This window comes from Chaetodon auriga, chromosome 2, assembly GCF_051107435.1.
Source record: "Chaetodon auriga isolate fChaAug3 chromosome 2, fChaAug3.hap1, whole genome shotgun sequence".
NCBI classification, from domain to species: Eukaryota; Metazoa; Chordata; class Actinopteri; order Chaetodontiformes; family Chaetodontidae; genus Chaetodon; species Chaetodon auriga.
The window spans coordinates 23,443,130-23,462,319 of record NC_135075.1 but is presented as its reverse complement, the minus strand read 5'-3'; the positions used below and the strand labels follow the sequence as shown (position 1 = coordinate 23,462,319).

The window sequence follows — 19,190 nt, the reverse complement described above, 5'->3', positions numbered from 1 at the left end:
GGTAGGCAGTGATGTGATGTGTCTCATGATCCACCCGGACTGATCCTCACAGATACTCTGGCAGGCAAACAGGGGGTCGCTGTTTCCCTCCCACAGCGGTGCAGCAAACAAAGGCAGCACAAACATGAGACGCTCGACTGTCAGAGCGGGTGAACCCGAGCTGACCCCCTCTGGCCCGCAGAGAAGACACAGAAGAGCTTTGGTGACGCTCCACATGCGCTCTTCACATTCACAGGAACTGGCTTATGTTAAGAGTGCAAAGCAGCAGCAGCAGCAGCAGCAGCAGAATACTCTGCATGCATACAAGCTCAACCCATACAAATAGTTATTAAGCAAATTAATAAATCTGTCCTCCTATGAGACACCAAGCATAATTTGTATTTAAACACATATACAGAAGCAAGTACTGTATAGATTTTCACTGCGACACCAAAGAAAAGGCTATAACTCTTAAGTCCTGAAAGACAATATTTTTATCTTGTTTGGTGATTACTCATCCAAGATCCAAATTATCCAAAACAACATAATCATTTCAATTTAACACTAATTCATTTGCATGTCTTGAGAACTCACATCATTACATGTCATTCTCTCGAGTCTGCAGCCGTGCTCGCAGCTCCATGAGGCTTTGAGCTAAATGCTAACATCTCCATCTAACATGCTCACACTGACGGTGCTAACATGCTGCTGTTAAGCAGGTATAATGCTTGCCATGTTCACCATGTTATTTTAGCATATTAGCATGCTGACATCCTCTCAGCAGCAGTAAACACAAAGTCCAGCTGAGGCTGATGGGAGTTTTGCAGGTCTTAAACTGAGAAACTGGATAAAGTGGAATTTTGACCTGATGACGACACTATGGCAATATTTTCAATAGCTGTTGAGACATTTCACACAAGACTACAAAAGTTAAAACTCACGGTGGCAGGATCATCAAAGTCATCAGGATCCGTCCTCTGGGGACCATGAATGAAGGCTTTGACATTAAACAGACAACACAATTAAACAGCTCACTGATATTTTTTCTTTTTTTAAATGATTAAAGCATATGCAGACTTTATTTACAGTCTGGTAAAACTCTTCTGGAGTTGTGGGGGAACTATAGGTCCTTCAGTATTTGTAAAATCCAGACTAAGGCCGTGGCACAGTGACTTATCTCAGGTCACTGGTTTAAGTTAACACTGTACACAAGCTGCCATATTTCCACAATAAACAGTGATACCAGAGGCAGGGTGTAGGATGACATGCAAGTTTAAAGCGTCTCTGTGAGAGGTAGACCGATCACAGAGTTGATAAGCCTCTAATGCAAAAGTCATGGAGGTGTAAGAGGTCAAAGTGAAGCTAATGGGAAGATTTATTTAGGTGGTTTAAAATGTATCGCTCAGTCCTACAAAGACCCTCAGGAGGGTTGAATTCATTATATTTACTCCAAAGTGGCACAAAAAATAGGAACTGCAAACAGATGGCAGCTTTCTACACCAGATTCACATCTCCCACCCACACAGATTGTTATATAATTCAGTCTTTATTCATATCTACCAGCTCATTTTCTTTTCAAATGAGCTTCATTGGACAAAATGTGATTTTTGCTCGGGGATTTTTACCTTTGAGATGACATCATTACCGCCGTGCCAAACCCCACGCAGCGACACGACATCCCGAAATGCACCTGTTCCCTTGATGTTACCGGGTGACATCCTGAGAGGCTCCCTCGCGCGCTGGTCCCCGAAGACCACCTCGGGGACTTCGGCGCGCACGCGGATGGGCGGCGCTCGGCGGCCAGCCCCGTGCAGCTTGTGCGCATGTTGGGATGTAGCGGAGCAGGTCATCAGCATCATTACATGGTTGATGTCCAAGTAGGAGAAGCGAGGATCTGCAAAAAAAAACAAAAAAACAAAACAAATCACAGCGTTTAGATCGAGACGAAGCGGGCGGCATCATGAGCAAAGTGCAGGGCGGGATGAAATGCGTGAAATATCTGCTTTTCGTTTTCAACTTCATCTTCTGGGTAAGTCCGCTTCAGCGGCGCGTTGCGTGGAAACGACGCTGATGCTATTTTTATAAAATCACTCCAATGTTTTGAGCCTGGTCAGCGTTTGGATCTTTTGTCAGAGGAGGCGTTAGGTGTTTATCATACTCATGTTCAGTGCTCGTCAAGCTTTGTTTGCATGTGGAGAAGCTGCCTTAGTGGAGTGCTGACATGTCCAACACACTGCAGGTTAACAGACCGCCTATTAACATTGTTAGATATGGTTTTTAATTAACCTGCTCTCCTCTCACAGCGGAGAACACGGGAGTTAATCCTGCAGATTGCCTCCATCCACCTGCTCGGTGCAAACTCCTCTGACTCTCTAAATCCTCCAACCACTCCTGCTGTCTGTTATCAGTCACCTTCTTTTCATTGAAATCCATCACACGGCGCTAATACCTCATTACAGCTCTTCAAGTCTTGTCTATCTATGAAACGTTCTTAATAATTAATGAGTAGATCAATTGAGAGCCTGTAAGCCACTAAACCCTTTAACACCCCCATGATTTGTACAGTGAGTGATGCACTGTGGCCACCCTGCAGCACGAACATCAGAGCTGCAGTGAGAGGCTACTTTCCAAACACACCCACTGTTCAGACCCTCTCCCATGGTTTGGCATTGTGCTGTGACTTCCCTGCTGCAGCCCTGGGAGTGTGTAGCGTGTTTATTACAGACAGGGTTAATCTGTTTTGACCACATCGTGCAAGGGGGTTTGTTTTGGTCCGTTATGCTACATTAGATCTGCTGGGATAAGGTTTCCTGTGGCTCCGGCTACTGCAGGTTCACTTTCGATTTTCTGTGCAGTGACTTATCATCTGGCGTCTGTCAGGTCTCTGCATAGATGAGGGGAATGCACATTTGGTAAACACGGTGTAAGCAAAAGTTTTGGGTTGTTACCTCTTAGGCAAAGCTGTGTTTACGTGTGATGTTGTGCAACCTGTTCAGTTTTTCAGATTGTTGTATTTGAATCATTTAAGAGCCCCAAAGAAGTTCAATAATCCATGAAAGGAGTCTGAAAAAGTAGGTTTGTGTCGCAGAAATGTGTTTTTTCTTGCTTTCCTGCTCAGTTAATCATCTCACGATTTGTTCTGCAACCCACCGGGGTCCTGACTCCCAGGCTGAGAGCCACTAGAGAACAGCATCGGTGCCAAATTCAGCTGTTTATGCTCCCACTTCAGACTGCAGGATTTGCATACATGTATTTTTATTTCTCTGGTTAATAAAATGTGTGAAAATAGTGACACTGTAGAGTTTCCTGAAGCCAGAGGTGATGTCTTCAAACTGTTTCCTTTTTCTGAAAAGGAGCTCCAAACCGAAAGAGATTAAATCACTGTCACGAATATCAACACATCCTCATCACCGACAAGCTGGACATTGGTCATGTTTGGCATCCTAGCTTGAAAAAATGAATTGATTTTATCAATGAATGGACTGAGTGTTTCGGCTCTGGACGCAGCTACGGGCTCTTGCAGTTGTCATGCTCATGTTTTACTGCTACATGATACAGTATATATGGATTTAAATGGCTGAATTGACTCATCTGTGCTCTGTAAGACGATCACTTGTGTCACCCAGACAGCGGCCTCTTTGTTTAGGAGTTTCAGGACTGAAAGCAGAGCTGTTGTGGCCGGAGCCAAAAGGGGCGTACAGTACGCTGTCATTTTGGGGTGCAGAGCCAAACAAGCAGCCAATGCCAGTGTGAGTTACATCACCAAGGCACTGTGAGGCTGGCACAGCCTGTGGCTGAAATGCACCATGGGAGATGGACCACTGATGCTATGATGCTGCCGTTTATTGTGATGATCGGTATGGAAACAGGAGATGCTGTTACAGTGTTCAGGTTTTCGTTTTCCAATCAGAGACGAGACAGACGACCTTTATCAGAGTTTTTTTTCCCAGAATTTGCTATTTTAAAAATGTAAATTCACTGTTAAAGGTTTAAAGATTGAGATATCACATCAGATGTATAAGACAAAGACAGAAAGAAGCGTGGGTTGTTTACAACCTGTTAATTATTTGTTCACAGCTGGATTTATTGTGTAAAATGATGTAAAACTAAACTTTGTCACACAACCCTGATTCCAAAAAAGTTGAGACACTGTGTAAAACATCAATAAAACAGAACGTGATAACTTGATAATCCTTTTTAACTCAACTGAAAACACTACAAAGACAATATATCTAATGTTTTACTTCATCGGCTTCATTGATTTTTGTAAAAAATCTGCTTATTCTGAATTTGATGCAGCAACACGTTTCAAACAAGTTGGTTCAGGAGCAACTAAAAACTGGGAAAGATGTGGAATGTTCCAAAAACACCTGTTTGGATCATTCCACAGGTAAACAGGCTCATTGGTAACAGCTGATAGTATCATGATCAGGTATGAGAGGGGCATCCTGGAAAGGCTCAGTGGTTCACAAGCGAGGATGGAGTGAGGTTCACCACTTTGTGAACACATGATTCAATAAAGGAGATTAGTACATGGACTCAGGAACACCGTAAAAGAATTAGAATCTGGGTTGTACATAAAACTTGTGACAAGTCTAATTATTCTTTAACATTGTACAGAAATACACAGTACAACTTAGGCAGAGTGCCAAATGATGCCACTCTGGTGTATTAACATTCTCAGGGTGACACCTGGTTTCAATCGATCGGTTTATTTCTGTTCATGCTGCCCCGGGACCAGTGATCTCTCAATGACAAAGCCATCAGACACACCACACCTGATACTGTGTTTGTCAACTTAGGATAGACTTCTGCCCATGAAGACTAAAAACAAGGTTATACATGAAATTTAGTCTCATACACAGACAAAAAGTGTTCTTTTGGTGACATCTGCAGCTCGCGATCCGTCTAAAACTGTTCGTTACTCAAGAGGTGATGCATCAACATTTCTGGGAAAAGTTTGTTCAGAATAAGCAGAAGAAAAAAAAGGGGCAGTGAGCATCAAGAGCTACTTCAGTGATGAGACAAAGACAAGAGCACCAGCCGGAGAATGTTAATCGACAGAACAGCCAAAGGAAACAAAAGCACATGATGGGCCTCAGCGTTTAGCTGGGAGGTGATTTCAGGGCAGACTCATCCACTCAGGAACCACATTTCACAGAGGCTGAAAGATCGTGCTGTTATTCTGTCAAAATGTGGACTTGTGACCTGAATATTGACGATATGATTGATCATCCCTCAGCTGTCGGGCCTGTTGGTGCTGGCTGTGGGACTTTGGCTCAGGTTTGACCCAGAAACAGTGGAGCTACTGACAGGCGAAGGCGCCCCTGACACCTTCTTCATAGGTACGTGCAGCCCCCACCCACACCTCACCGTACGCATCATAAAAGATAGCAAAACAAGCATCAAATGTGAGCCGGAAAGATGCTCCAAGACTCCATTTTTCTAGAGATAATACACAGTTTTGGGCTAGAAAATAAATCTAATTTAGGTGAAAAATGTACCAGAGCAGTACCAGATTTCATGCATGATAGCTTCGGGTTTTGTGCTGCACTGTAATGATCACTTAGCAAACCCTAGCATCTCGGGGGATTCCCTGCTGCCAGTTTAACTTTCGGGGCCGCAGGTGTTGCTGAGCAGTAATGAACGCCTCACTGGCAGATTTTCCCTCAATGCATCACGATGTTTCATCACTTCCTCTTTACAACATCCGGTGGAAATCACTTTTCTAAGTGACTTTAACCATCATTTATATCCTCATGTGACACATGGGGAAGTGAAAGTGGACAAATGATCACTGATGCACCATTAGTGGCAGCGCTCGGGCTCATGGGTTACGGGGAGAATTGCTCATGTTTTCAGATATTGATTTGATTTTCCTTTTGCTGGAACAAAACAAACTGATCGATCAGAGATGCTCGAACAGTGACAGATGGGCCAGGGCCTCTAACGGATTAATGAACAGCCTCTAATCATTGCAGAAATACTTTATAAGGTCGCAGCGTTTTGCACTCCGGCGGCTTTTTGATCGACGTTGAATGTAGATTTCCTTTTCAGAGCTCCGAATAAAACACACAGCATGTGATTAAAAGGTACAGTAGGCCAGACAAACACCCTTCAGTGTGTAGTAGCGTCGCAGTACTCATACAATAGGCCCTCTCTCTCTCTGGCTCGCTCTGCGTAGGAGCGGATGATCAGAATGAAGCCTATTCTTGTTACTCCCGTTTAGACCATGACCTAAAATGGTGACTTCACTTCATCAGCTCTCTGCTGTGCTTTCATGGAGCTGGCTGCCTCTCTCGGGGCGTGGACAGCAGGTTGGGTGGGGCAGGTGACGGGAGTCTATCCTGAAGACTCCTTTAGGAGCAGTCTTAATGCTGTAGCGTGCAGTACGTCCTTGTTGAAAGAAAAAAGCTGCTTCATGCAGCAGCTTGTGCAAATGTGCAGAATTACAAGATTGCAGCCTAAAAACACAACAGTAAATACAAAACACACAATGTAAGCTGGACTTTAATGCTGTCATGCGCAGCTAAATACACAGAACTACACACAGCTAAAATATGCTTCTGCCCTCACAGTTACCTGTTTATTCAAACTTCTGCAGGTGAGATAATTTTTCCCCAGTTTGGCTTCATTTGACATGCAAATGTCACAGAGCTCGTCCAAAGCTGCCACACAAATCACCACTCACATACCTTACTGTGTACCTCAATCCACATTTCAGCTGCAAAGAGTGTCCGTTTCCCTCCACTGCCTTTACGTTTGTGGTTACTCTGCAGAGTAAGATTTCACATGCGACAGATAGGAGCATCTTACAACACACGCTGCATCTTTTTCTTCGATTAAACTGCCTGACAGTACATCACCAGCCACAGCAGCTCGCTCATTAATGCATCAGTAATCTGATAAACTTCCCCAGCGTTGCCATTGTCAGGCAACGACAGACTGCAGAAGATTACTGAGTGCGAAGTTGTCAATTTATGTAAATAACCGAAAGGTCCCGCAGAGGATCAATCATACAGAGGCGCCTTGGCAACAATATAAATATCATCGCGAGCTGGTGGCGCATCGCGTCTCACATTCACCTCCAGCCAAGGGACCAAACAGAGTGTGATACTATAACAAGGCAAAGTGGCAGCATTCCCCCCGGATGAATCACTTTCCACTCTGTCACCTTTGTTGCTCCCTGTGCCAGCGTGTAAACAGCCATCATGTGAATATAGATACAAGATCCAGACAGAGAGCAGCTTAAGAGACGGGCTTAAGATGTGTGGAAGATGTACAAGCTGCAGCGTTAACAAGCACCAGGTTCGCTGAGAGGAAGTGCTGCAGAGAAACAGTGCAGAGTAAAATCAGCCATCAGGTGATGGAAAGCATCACCGGCCAGATCAGCTCTGCAAGGACACTTTGTGTACAGTAGAAGCTGTCTTGGCCCATTTTATTTTCCATTGCTAACTCTCTTTGCTTCAAAGCTTCCAGCGCTCTGTTCATCTCATCTTTACCTTCCCTTTTGTTCGCCAGCAGGAAAACAACAGCTTGCCATCCCCCCATGTGGATTAATTAAATTGCTGCGGCGGTTGCTGTCTGTGTCACTGATTAGACCCTTAGCATGGACCTCGGGGACCGGGCCGGTGTATGGTTACAGTGTAAAGGGCTCGGTAGTTAGGGCTGGGAGCAGGGGAGGGGATGACATCCAGGCTCGCGGGGAGCTGGGATGGCGGAGGATGTAGTCTGATTCTGCAGTAATCAAACCTTGAAAATTTGATTTGTCTTCTTGCCGGACAGATGGCATCTGTTTTACTGCTTTACCCTACAGGACCGTGGATGCGCAGAGTCTGAGTGATTGGAAATATTACTGATGTATTACAAAAGAGAAGCCTTGTTTCTCAATAAACTCGACAGACTCTACATCAGCTTTAACTCACATTGCAGACATGTAGAAATGGGTGGGATGTCCAGCAGGACAGAGTCAGCCCTGACAGGGACGGACAGATGGCCGCTGAAGATATTTTCAGCACTTTCTGGACTCTATGAGCGAGCACTGATCCATCTCCAGTGCGTTCCTGCACATTAATAACTTCACACCGACGCCAGGACACAGTTTATACACCGATTCTAATCTGACAGTTTAAACGTGCTCATGTGTCGCTCATGAAGGGGAGGCAAAGTGACAAAGAAGTACTATTTTGAGTAGGAAGCCAAACGAGAGAAAGAGCCAGTGTCAGCGATTCCCTTTGTGTTTCAGACTTCTTTCATCTCGACTCAAAGCTTTAAAATTCACGAGCGGCTGGACTGCAGGAGGAGGCTGATAATCAGACTGAATTGTGGGAGGCGATTCAGAGGTTTTAGGCCACTCAGAGAGTTTCCACCTACACTTCTCCGCCGGTAGTGAAACACAACAACAACAACAACAGCCCTTTTTATAAATTCTGCTTCAGCAAAGAGGTGAAAGCAGCTCGGTCGTGCTGCCATCCTCAGAGGAAGCTGTGAACTGCAGTCATGCGACAGAGCGTTAACACACTGTTTAGATTATAGTCGTCTCTCTGAATATTTAGACTAAAAATTCCTGCATCACGAGCATCACACGATTGGAGGATTGTTGATTATTTCGACAGAGTAACACAGTAAAGTGCTCATGTTTCCTCCTTTTCTCTCCTCAGCTGTGTACATCCTTCTCGGTGCTGGAGGGCTGATGATGATCGTTGGGTTCTTTGGTTGTTTCGGGGCTGTTCGGGAGTCTCAGTGTCTTCTTGCATCGGTGGGTTGAAGTGCATTTCAAAGATGAACTGTTTTATACTACATATGACACAACCCCTCTGAATTTCTGATGGGAACGCCGTCTTTTTACAGGTCTGTGATTTCTAAATAATTGCCTACTGATTCCCCTCAAGTCTCCTAGAAAGATCAATTGTTAATTTGGTGCTAATTACAAGGGAAATGGAGTTTAATTGGTGTACTTCCAATTAATTAATTCTAAGTAATTGCGAGGGTAAGCAGGAGTCTTTCATTCAGTGCACAGCGGGGGAAAGCAATCTGAAATTTGTCTGCAGAAAAACGTAGAATTTAACAAATTTGTAGGATAAAGTTTCTAAAAATGAAAGAATAATGGATGAATATTTACTTTGGTGCAAATGGTGCTTTTTTCCTTTCAACAACATTCATGTTTTTCCTGCTGAATAAGTGAAGTAGCACCAAATTATATTCAGGCCTTTCACAGGAAATTATTAGAAAACTGACAAAATAATCTCCGGGACTGTTTGCTTTATTTTCTGAGGTCAATTTTGGATTTTAGTATGAGGAAATTATTATGAAACAACTGACCTGTAACATGAAGTGTCACCTTCTGAATAAGCCTCTTCTGTGTTCTGCAGTTCTTTGCCTGCCTTCTGATCATCTTTGGAGCAGAGATTGCTGCCGGCGTGTTTGGCTTCATAAACAAGGAACAGGTACGACGCCTAAGTGACAACAGAAGCGATTTAATTTGAGTGAAATGTCGTTTAAATTCACTGTTCGTTTGTCGTCTTTTATCATTAACAGATTGTTGAGGAGGTCCAAAAGTTTTACAGCAGCTCCATCGCTGACGTCTCCAATTCAAACGGCACTGCAATCGCCTTCATTTACCACAGAACTGTGAGTGAAACACGGCTTGAGCTCAGCTGCCTCCTCGCTCGGTTTGTCACGATTAATTTCGTCCTCTTTGCTCTTTACGTTCACAGCTGAACTGCTGCGGAGGCTCCACATCAGACGTGTCGAGCACACTTTGTGCAGAGGTGGCCGAGGACACCCAGGTGAACCCTCATGCCTGCTATAGCACGTTATGCCCACATGGTGGCAGTGTGCCGCTGTTTTAAGATGACAAGACCTGCTTGTAAAGTGTTGCATCAGTCACGAATCATTGATTTATGCAGAATAATTCCCTGCACAGTACCTGCAATTAACAAGAAAAATGCGTTTTGTTGTTTTTCAGGACTGCCTCACTGCAATCACAGCCTTCTTCAACGAGAAGCTTCATATCATTGGATACGTTGGGATCGGTGTCGCAGGAGTGATGGTGAGAGTGAACAAAACCTTGAATTTCAACTTCACAGACCCAAAATAGTGATTATACTGGGTGGTGCTGCTTCACACGAACGTCCTAACGTGTCCCAACGTGTGTCTGATTGCAGATCATAGGCATGATCTTCAGTATGGTTCTGTGTTGTGCCATCAGGAACAACAGGGAGGTTATATAGACGGTGAGTTCACCCCCCTCCGCCCCCCCCCCCCACCACCACCACCACCACCACCAGCCAGCCCACCACACCTTCACCGCTCCCTTCATAATCATACGCATAAGAAGGGAGACGCCAAAGTTACATTTCAATGTCATTTCTCATCGTCCAGATTGATCTGGTGGGGAGGTTCACTGAATAGCACAGAGAGAGAGAGAGAGAGTACAATACATCCCAGTTGTCCCAGTCATCCCAGTTGTCCGCGGGCCAGATTCAACACGATACGCTGGATCATTATCTTCACACCTTCCCCTCAAACTCCACCAGCGCTGAAAGTTTATTTCTCCGCTCTCCTCCATAACACACGCTCGGCTTTTTGGCGCAGCTCTGTGACATTCCTGGGGTTTAACGGCGTTTTGTTTGGTCGCTGCTGCTCCACAGAGGCGACGGTGCTGCCCTGCAGCCCCACCGCAGCACATGAAGCCTTCTTTGACACAGGAATGTTGTGACCGAGGAGGATTCCTGTAAATACGGCCGCCTATTTTATGCACTTGCTGTTAACGTCCTTTGTGCCCTTCTTGTGTCATTTCTAGTCCTTACGCCAGTCATACTTTGTGTGCTTCAATGTTTTGAGGACTCGTCTACCTTTGCAAAGCATCACGTGCCTATTTTAGTCCCACAGACGAGCCTCCAGCTGCTGTGCTATCCTTCTGATTTGATGATGTACATAATGACTGTGCTCGCTCCCAGCCGCCACTCTCAAAGTGTTTCGACTTTAAAGCACAACAGAGGAAGCGTAGACGTGACACCAGCCCAAAGGGTTCGGAAAGGTCTGATGATAAACTGCCACTCTGTGAATCTCCAAATTCGTCTAAAAGGTCATGAGTAACACAGCGTCTTGAGCTCCTCTGGAGCACGTGTGAACTGTAACAGTGAGCTAGTTTTTGCATTTTGTGTGAGTTATTTTGGATGTAAATTTTGTTGGTGTGCCAATAAGATGTGAATTATAGAATAATATAGTTTATGTCACACTGTTAACCGTAATAAAAGAAAAAATACTGGGTGCTTTTATCTTCTTGTTTGACTGTGTTTCTGTTTTCCCGCCTTTGAAGTGCGTGAATCATCCGTTTGCTTCTTGTGAGGTGTCAGAGGAAGAAGACGAGCGGCCTCGTCAGTGTCAGTTTTGTGGTCGGTGAGGTTCCTGAACGCGTCAGAGCTCTGAGTGTGTGCAGGCTCGTTGACATGAAACGGCAGCACGGCGCTAAAACCAGAGATGAGCAATGATGCTGTTACATGTAGACCCACTGATTCCTGAAACAGTGTCAAACTGGTTTAACAAAATCATCCCACAGGAGGCCCACTGACCAACTGACTCACTGCTCAGACACAAATAGAAACGCTTCAACATTGCTGCAGACTCCAGTATCAATATGTTAAACTGCATAAAGCACAACGTTGATGCCAAACACCTTTGACCTTTGTTCACTACACATTAAATGTGTTATCATGGGGGCTGCAATTTTGAGGTAGTACTTCACTTCTACTCCTAAGTGACTGATACAAAATATTATCGACAAATAAATGATGATGTATTATCAAAGGTAAAGATAAGACTATTGCTCTCCAGGGGGAACTTCACAAGCTACTCTGCTACAATTAAAACGAGACCCCGGCTGCAACACTAGTGTGCTGATGTGCACATTAATGTGCCAATGATAATGCAGTTGTGTTGTGTGTGTGTGTGTGCATTGCACTGGACAAATCGGAAGAATGCCACACTTTCGCGATCTTTACGCAGTTTTAGTTTCTTTGTCTGTTCCTTTCGTGTAAACTGATAATGATAAATCAATCCAAAAACACAGACTGAAGGTGTTGCACATTTTTAATGCATGTATACAGCACATACAAAAAGCCATCACAAACACAGAATGTGGTAACAGTCATCTTTCACATGTTCAGTCACAGTAATAATGAATTTCTGGCCGCGAGCCTCGTTTCTTCAGAGAAAAGTCACTCTGCTCTGTTAAGGCATAAACCTAAAACATTACTCAGTGAAAATGTAGGCGTGCATGACTTAAATGTATAAACTGAGGTTATGTGGACAAACACATACATATATATTGTGCATGAATGCATCTCAAGTGTTTTTTTGCAGGTATCAGGATACAAAAACTGCAGTTCACAGGCTACTAAATAACTGTCGGGATAATATCAAGTATGTAACAGGACACTGCCTATGGTTTGGCGAGTATATGGTCCCATGTTAGTAGGAAGGTTCATGATCAGTCAAATCAAACACGTACACTCACAGTTACTGCTGAAATGGATGTAAAAAAAAAAAAAAAAACAGGATTCTTTGCATTAAATTGGGCCCCATGTGTTCCCCATTTGCTCCAACTTCAAGGCTTTATAACATGAAACAGCAAAAGAAAAGGAGGAGAAACATACAAAGTACTGCAAGCTGCTGCATTTCAAAATAAAAGAAGCACACACGTAGAAAATATTATGAAATGTGATAGCATGGAGGAAAACACAAAAATAAGTCTGTCTCTTCGATGGAGTGAGCTCCCCTCCCTCACAGAGGGAAACAGAACAGGACTGTCTTCGGGACAAAGACAAAATAACACTGCAACTCTAAGTCCCTCAGTCCAGTAAGGCTAACAGCTTCAAGTGCAAACGTTGGCCATGGCCTACTGAATAAGTCACAAAAGTGTTCAAGTGCAACACAGCTGTCAGACCATACAGACAATGACATCCTCGGTCTTTACACCCTGAAGCCTTCTGACTCAGTCATACAAAACTTGTAAACTGGTGTTATGTAGCTGCCGGTTGTTCCACTCGGAGGGTCCTACGCCGAGCCAGCACGCTGACGCGCTCATGCCGACAGGAGGCTTAGAGGCGAGTTGTCCAGGATGTATTCACCAACGCCAACAAAGTACATGACCTGCGCGATGCCGAACAGGGGAGCGATGACCAGAGCTCGACAGCCGGCACCCTTCAGGAAGGCAGAGGGTCCCTCCTTCCGCATTATTTTACTGTGGAGAAACAGAGGGTGGGTTTATTTACACACACACACACCAAAAAAAAAGGGCAGTTATGCAACGATGACTGACTCAACTGTCTTACCTCACACAATCCATAACTCCACTGTACGTCTCCTCGCTGGATCCTTTGTTCATGGACTGCAGTCTAGTCTTCACCACTGAAAAAAAGGGACAAAAACATATGAGGCAACATTTCAGGAACATCACAGCGTTGTTGTTAATAAACAGGGCACATCGTGGCTGACATGGCTCTCAAAACTCACCATCACAAGGGTTAACGGCCACGGCAGCGGTGGATCCTGCCGCGCAGCCTGAGAGGAAAGCCCAGTAGAAGGGCGACGACTCCTCTGGGCCAGGTTTGCCCAGGCGGTTCAGGTTAGCAAACAACGGGAAGTAGACAATAGAAAAGGGAACATCCCTGAAGGAAACAAAAAGATAATGTAGATTCAGACTGAGATCCTCATACAAAAGTAACTGGTCTAAAAAGTCAACACGGTTCCTCTTCAGAGGGAATAAGAGTTTTACCTCATCAGTGTCGCCCCCAGACCCTTGTAGAGCCCCTGGATGCCCTGCGTGTGGAGGAGCTCCTTCGCGATCTGTGTGGCAGATACAGCTCGTGGTGCCGAGACCACCGTGCCAGAGTTGTAGGAGCGGCTGAGCATGGTGTTGGTGGCCACGAGCTTGGTGGGCGACATCATGACTGGTTTCTGCTGCTGGGCCACTGTGGAAAAAAAAAAAAAGACAAAGCGTGTTAATATATGTATTTTTAACACTGGGGCTAAGACGCAGTGACTGTGTCTCACATAATATTCAATATGAATTCCGTCTTCTCACCGAGCCTGCCTGCATCCTGTAGCTGTATCTTGAGCATTTCCATCGGGGTGGTCACAATGACCTGGCACATGCCTGCACCACAACCTGCCAGCATCTCTTTGAACACCGTCAGCCCCTTTCTGTGAACAGACATGAGAAATATTAGTTAACACAATTGACAGGACCCTGGATTTTCTGATGATGTCATGAGACGATGCTGCTTACCCATCCTTGGCGAGGTGATGCCTTAACAAGTCGTTAGCTGCCAGCTTGATTGCCTTCTCAGGAGTGACCAGGGTCAAATTTACAGCAGCGCCTGAGGAAAAACAAACATACAGTTAGCGCTGAAGTCACGATCGAGTTTCATTTAGCACATGTACAAAAACATTCCCCGCCACTATCATTACAACATCTGAATGCAGTAAGTCCATTGTACAGCTAATCTATACACAGATGAGACAAATGCTCGATTTAAAGTAGCTTCAGTCATGATCATGGAGGGGGATTATGTCAAGAGAAATTACATTAAAAACATGAGTTTCAGAGGGAAAATAAGAAAAAACACAAGACAGGCAAAGAGAAGGGGAGAGTGATGAACATCAAGAGGGAGATGCAAACATCAAGACTAGGAAGTACAGTGAGTCAGTTTATGGTAACAGGGCCCACTCTGCGTGGAGAAGAGAAAGGAAATTCTCTATTGAAAGGTCTGAAGTTAGTAAGTAGGTTAATGCCAGCGACAGACAAAATGAAGAGATGTTAGCGAAGGAACAGACTGAATCCTTCACTATGTACTGTGTGTGCAGACTGTGGGCGAACCGAAAACACCGAGCTGTGACTCAGACTGCTGAAATAGAGCGCTGATTCATTTTCGAGATCAACCAAAGTCTGCAATAACACAAGTCATAGCCTAGAAAATGAGGTTCTACAAGTGGACAGGACAGTGAAGAGGCAGCCATGTAGTTATTAACAAGTAGATAATAACAGAACAAATAGATGGCAAAACAAAAACTTGTGCCTATAGTTTTAAATAGAGCAATATTGTAAGAACCATTTAATGATTTGCCTCCAGCGTGGCTGCGCCTTATCGGCTAGCCTTCAATATCCCAGGGGGACCCAAGTCTGTAATATGAAAAACACAGATGCAAACAAACAGCATTCCTCACACAAGCAGAGACCCAAACTAAAGGTCTCAATTTTCCTCACAATGAACTACGTCCACAAAGATTTCACTTTTTCTACATTACATCAATGAGCTAATAATCAAAACAGGACATGTGCTTTCCAATTTACTGCATGAATAGTATTAATACACCAGAGCTTAAAGCTGCAAAAGCCAGTTTGCATGAGAACAGCTTTGGTCATCTCTTCTTTTGTAAAACTTATTCCAACTCAGAACTATATTTTCAAGTAAATCAAGCAACCCATGCACTCAAAGTACTCTGTATCTGAAGCCTGCTGTCATGTAATCAGTGTTCAGCCTCACGATAGAAAGATCTTACCCTCTCCTACATTTAATCCTCTCCTACATGTCCTAGCCTACTGGTTCTTAACATTCAGATGTGTGTAAATCTTACCTCTGTACATTCCAAAGTACCCCTCTGATCGAACTGTCTTGACAAGGCAGTCCATCCTACAAAACAACAAGGCGAGGAAAACGTTAATGGTACGAACCAATTAAGGTAGTTGACTCAAAACACACTGGAATATTTGAGAGAAGCTTAATTATTAAAAACAAAAGACATAATAACTCAAAGACAGTTCTTAATCACAATGACAGTCAGAGTGTCTGCTGTAAGAAACAGCAGTAAACGTCCACCCTTCAAAGACATTTGCACCACCTCACTGGAGAGCGATGACAAAGATTAACAGTCATGATGTTCTATCAAGTCAGGAATGTTCTCAATTCTACACACCCACCTTGATGCCCTGCATGTGTCATTGTGAGATTACCAAGAAGAGTCCTGGATTATACACGAATGTTGTGGGTATAAAGCCAAGAGATTTGCCAGAGTGCTGTCGTGTATGTCATGCAAGACAACAGAAACTATAAATACTTACATGCTCTTGTAGACCTGCTGACCCGGTCTCTGATTCTGCAACCTGGTCTTTGCCAAGTCAATGGGGAAGACACAAGTAACCCCAACAATGCCAGCAATACCTCCATTAATGAGTTTGGCTGGGAGGCTGAAGGGAGGAGACAAAAAAGAACGTCAATACTTTAATGTGGAAATTCATTTCTGAAACTGTAAAACTGTGAAAACTGAGATTAAGGTAGGCCTGTAATAAAGGGTTGAAATGAAACTTTTGGCAACAGCTTTTGAGTTAAGGGTTTCCTGTATTTCCTGTTTTTAATCATCTCTCAAACAATTAATCATGGTGTGAACACTGATGTCCATCTGAATTTCCCAAGGTAATGTGTTGCTTCTTCCAACCAACAGTTAAAAGATAATAAGTTTAATTCAACAGAAAAACAGGAAAGACGTAAACAATTAATCAAATTGACAAAATAGCGACATAACTCTCTATCAATGGACTAGTTGTACTATAAAGTGGAAAAGGAGAATGAATGAGACTTACCTGATCTGCTGCTGAGACATGATGACCTCTTAAATAAGTGAAGAAACAAGTGCCGTGAAGTGAAGAAGTGTAAAACGTAGTGATGTAGCTCCAAGTGTTCTTCAGTCAAATCAATGAACGCAGTTCTAGACAGAGAAAACGGAACGGAAGTTACTTCGAGAACAAGGGCAGGTTTCTGAGTACTCCTGCAGTGTGTGTACACAGAGATTATCTCGGCCCCAGCAGAGGCTTTGCCTTATCTACACGCCACACATGATCACGTGACCATGAGCTCACCCGCTGAGCACTATGAGTAGTACAACCCGTGGGCCTGTTCAAGATCACATACCGGAACACCATACATGGGCATTACCGCTTTTCATACATTCTTGATAACGTTACTTCTTTTGGGTTTCTGCTTAAGTTCCAGATAATATTGAGATGCAGGAAGTGTCGCGAACTTCCTTGAAAACAGAATTTTCTGCGACAGCAAATCAATGACAAAAGCCTTTCGTTCTCTCTTTAGGTGACAAAAGGACGCTTTATGCATTTCAAGTAAAGGTTCCGCATTTATATATCAAGTTCTTCTATCGCATATCTTGCATGGCAGACAATTTTAACGGAACAGTTAGCAATAAACGAGCAAAAACACATTTCTATACAGCTGCGTTAAGAGCGGCTGCTCTCAGTTTCATACAGGTCAAGCTAGCAGGCGGCATTAACTAAGACACCCATTCAGAACAATACCGTCCTAAAAGCGAACAACCTGCCCATCGCGAACAACTTAATGTGCTTAAAAATCATTAAAAACTACGTAAATACAGACATAAAATCTCTTACCTAGCAAAAGATTGTCTTGTAGTTATTCTTTCAAGTTGATCTCGTGCTGTTAATGTCTGGTTCTGCCTGTCTCGCCGGCCGCTTCTTCTAATATAGCAATGAGCAGACTAACTGGAAATTTCCATTGAGTCTAATCTGGGGCGGGACAAACTCGCCGAAGATGTTGAATGACAACCAATCATCTATTAGCTAGCTTGCAAACTCAGCGTTGATTGGTTACATTGAGCTTCTCCTTGCTTTATTGGATGGCAGACTGATCAATCATGGTTAGGAGTGAAAGTTAAAAGAAACCATTGTTTCACGAAAGTTCTTTCAATTATTGTCGTTAAAAGCGAAAGAATGTCGATTGATTGATTGATTGATTGATTGATTGATTGATTGATTGATTGATTGTTAAGATTTCTATTGATTCCTAAGATTAGACATTTTTTTTGAGGAGATTTTTTGAGAAGAGGGCAGGGAACCGTTTCCCATCAAGATCTTCAGGTTAAGATGATCTTGGTCTCATTGTAAGTCTATAGGCTAAGATCTTAATAGCATTAAGATCACTCTGGTAAGCTTGTTGGCCACACCAGTAGGATGACATCATTCTATTCTACAAGCAAAAGTAACTAAACATATTACTGAATACACTATTGTACTAATGTAAAATCTCGAGGTATGCTTTACATTAGTACTTGCAATATTCATTAATATCAAAATGAGCCTTATTGGCCCAGTTTATGTGCAAATTCAACTTTTTTTATTTGCTCTCAATGTAAGTTACTCATAGACATAACAGCCAAGAGCAAGAACAAAGAAGCTGAACAAATAAAGGTAAAGATGAGACAGTATGATTATGTCAACATGTATGTATGTGAAAGCTAGAAAGATAAATAAGAAAAATGAATATTTAAGACAAAATATACATATAACTATCCTGATGGTTCTACTGAATGTGTGGACAGAATGATTCAACAGAAGTTCATTCAGCGTCAAGGTCAAAGTGAAAAGAATTGGACATGTATAAGTCCTACATGGGGGCAGGATGGCACCAGTGATTTTCTCTGCATCCCTGGCTGTCTTTTGTCATCTGTTCCTGTCTTTTTTGGTGGCTGATCCAAACTCAGTAGTGCAGAAAAAGACTATTTGCAGTGTAGAACTGGTGCAGCAGCTCCTGAGGCAGGTTTAACTTCCTGAACTGATGCAGGAAGTAAATCCTCTGCTGGGACTTTTTGCTGGCTGAGTCTATGTTGGAGATATATAATATGCCCATAGTAGGTCCTGTGTTAGTGTTCCCTGACGCTTCCATTGTTCTTTAAGCTCTTCGATAGTTTTAACTGTGTGCTCTTCTGATGCAGGATGAGGCTGTTAAGCAGAAAGTGAAGGCTCTGTAAATGTAGCTTGGGTTCTGGTCTACTCCTGTGAGACTTTTTTTATGTTTATATCATGAATAATAATCTAAACTTTAAAAATAACTTCATTTTCTTCACAGAAATGTAAAAAAAATGCTGAGATACAGGTCTACTGTATATTTTTCAAAAGGTATTTCTGTGATGATTGTACGCAACTGTGTGTTTAAGAAGGCTTTGATGGAGAAGAGGAATCAATTCATTCACCTAATTCGAATTCAACAAATCTAACTAATGCTTTTGATGTGGCCAGACAAACACGGTCTATCTCTTGTCGAGGTTAGATCAGGAACAAAAGGCAGCCAATTGAATAACTTCACAGGATTTTTCCTGGTTTTCCTTCTGGTAAATTCTGC

At 43.3% G+C, this 19,190-nt stretch overlaps 2 protein-coding genes across 5 annotated transcripts; one reads left to right on the top strand and one right to left on the bottom strand.

Annotated features, from left to right (window-relative positions):
- Window positions 1–1,537: 1,537 nt before the first annotated feature.
- tspan2a (tetraspanin 2a) lies at window positions 1,538–11,261 on the top strand. 2 transcript variants are annotated; one of them, XM_076741777.1, is made up of 9 exons: window positions 1,641–2,008; window positions 5,222–5,324; window positions 8,640–8,737; window positions 9,351–9,425; window positions 9,517–9,609; window positions 9,696–9,767; window positions 9,947–10,030; window positions 10,146–10,214; window positions 10,363–11,261. In XM_076741777.1, exons 1-8 carry the CDS (start codon window positions 1,940–1,942, stop codon window positions 10,209–10,211), a joined length of 660 nt encoding a protein of 219 aa, XP_076597892.1. In that variant the 5' UTR covers window positions 1,641–1,939; the 3' UTR covers window positions 10,212–10,214; window positions 10,363–11,261. The 2 variants fall into 2 exon arrangements, with proteins under 2 accessions (XP_076597881.1, XP_076597892.1); XM_076741766.1 differs by having other exon boundaries at window positions 1,538–2,008; window positions 10,146–11,261.
- A 793-nt stretch (window positions 11,262–12,054) lies between these two features.
- slc25a55a (solute carrier family 25 member 55a) lies at window positions 12,055–17,563 on the bottom strand. Of its 3 annotated transcripts, XM_076741751.1 has the most exons (11): window positions 17,444–17,537; window positions 16,625–16,749; window positions 16,106–16,231; window positions 15,622–15,677; window positions 15,096–15,166; window positions 14,273–14,363; window positions 14,069–14,187; window positions 13,760–13,955; window positions 13,498–13,652; window positions 13,317–13,392; window positions 12,055–13,225 (listed from the first exon to the last, which is right to left on the bottom strand). In XM_076741751.1, the coding sequence occupies exons 7-11, from the start codon at window positions 14,160–14,162 to the stop codon at window positions 13,066–13,068; spliced, it is 681 nt and encodes a 226-aa protein (XP_076597866.1). In that variant the 5' UTR covers window positions 14,163–14,187; window positions 14,273–14,363; window positions 15,096–15,166; window positions 15,622–15,677; window positions 16,106–16,231; window positions 16,625–16,749; window positions 17,444–17,537; the 3' UTR covers window positions 12,055–13,065. The 3 variants fall into 3 exon arrangements, with proteins under 3 accessions (XP_076597866.1, XP_076597849.1, XP_076597858.1); XM_076741734.1 differs by lacking the exon at window positions 15,096–15,166 and having other exon boundaries at window positions 17,444–17,563; XM_076741743.1 differs by having other exon boundaries at window positions 15,096–15,677.
- Between the last annotated feature and the right edge of the window lie 1,627 nt (window positions 17,564–19,190).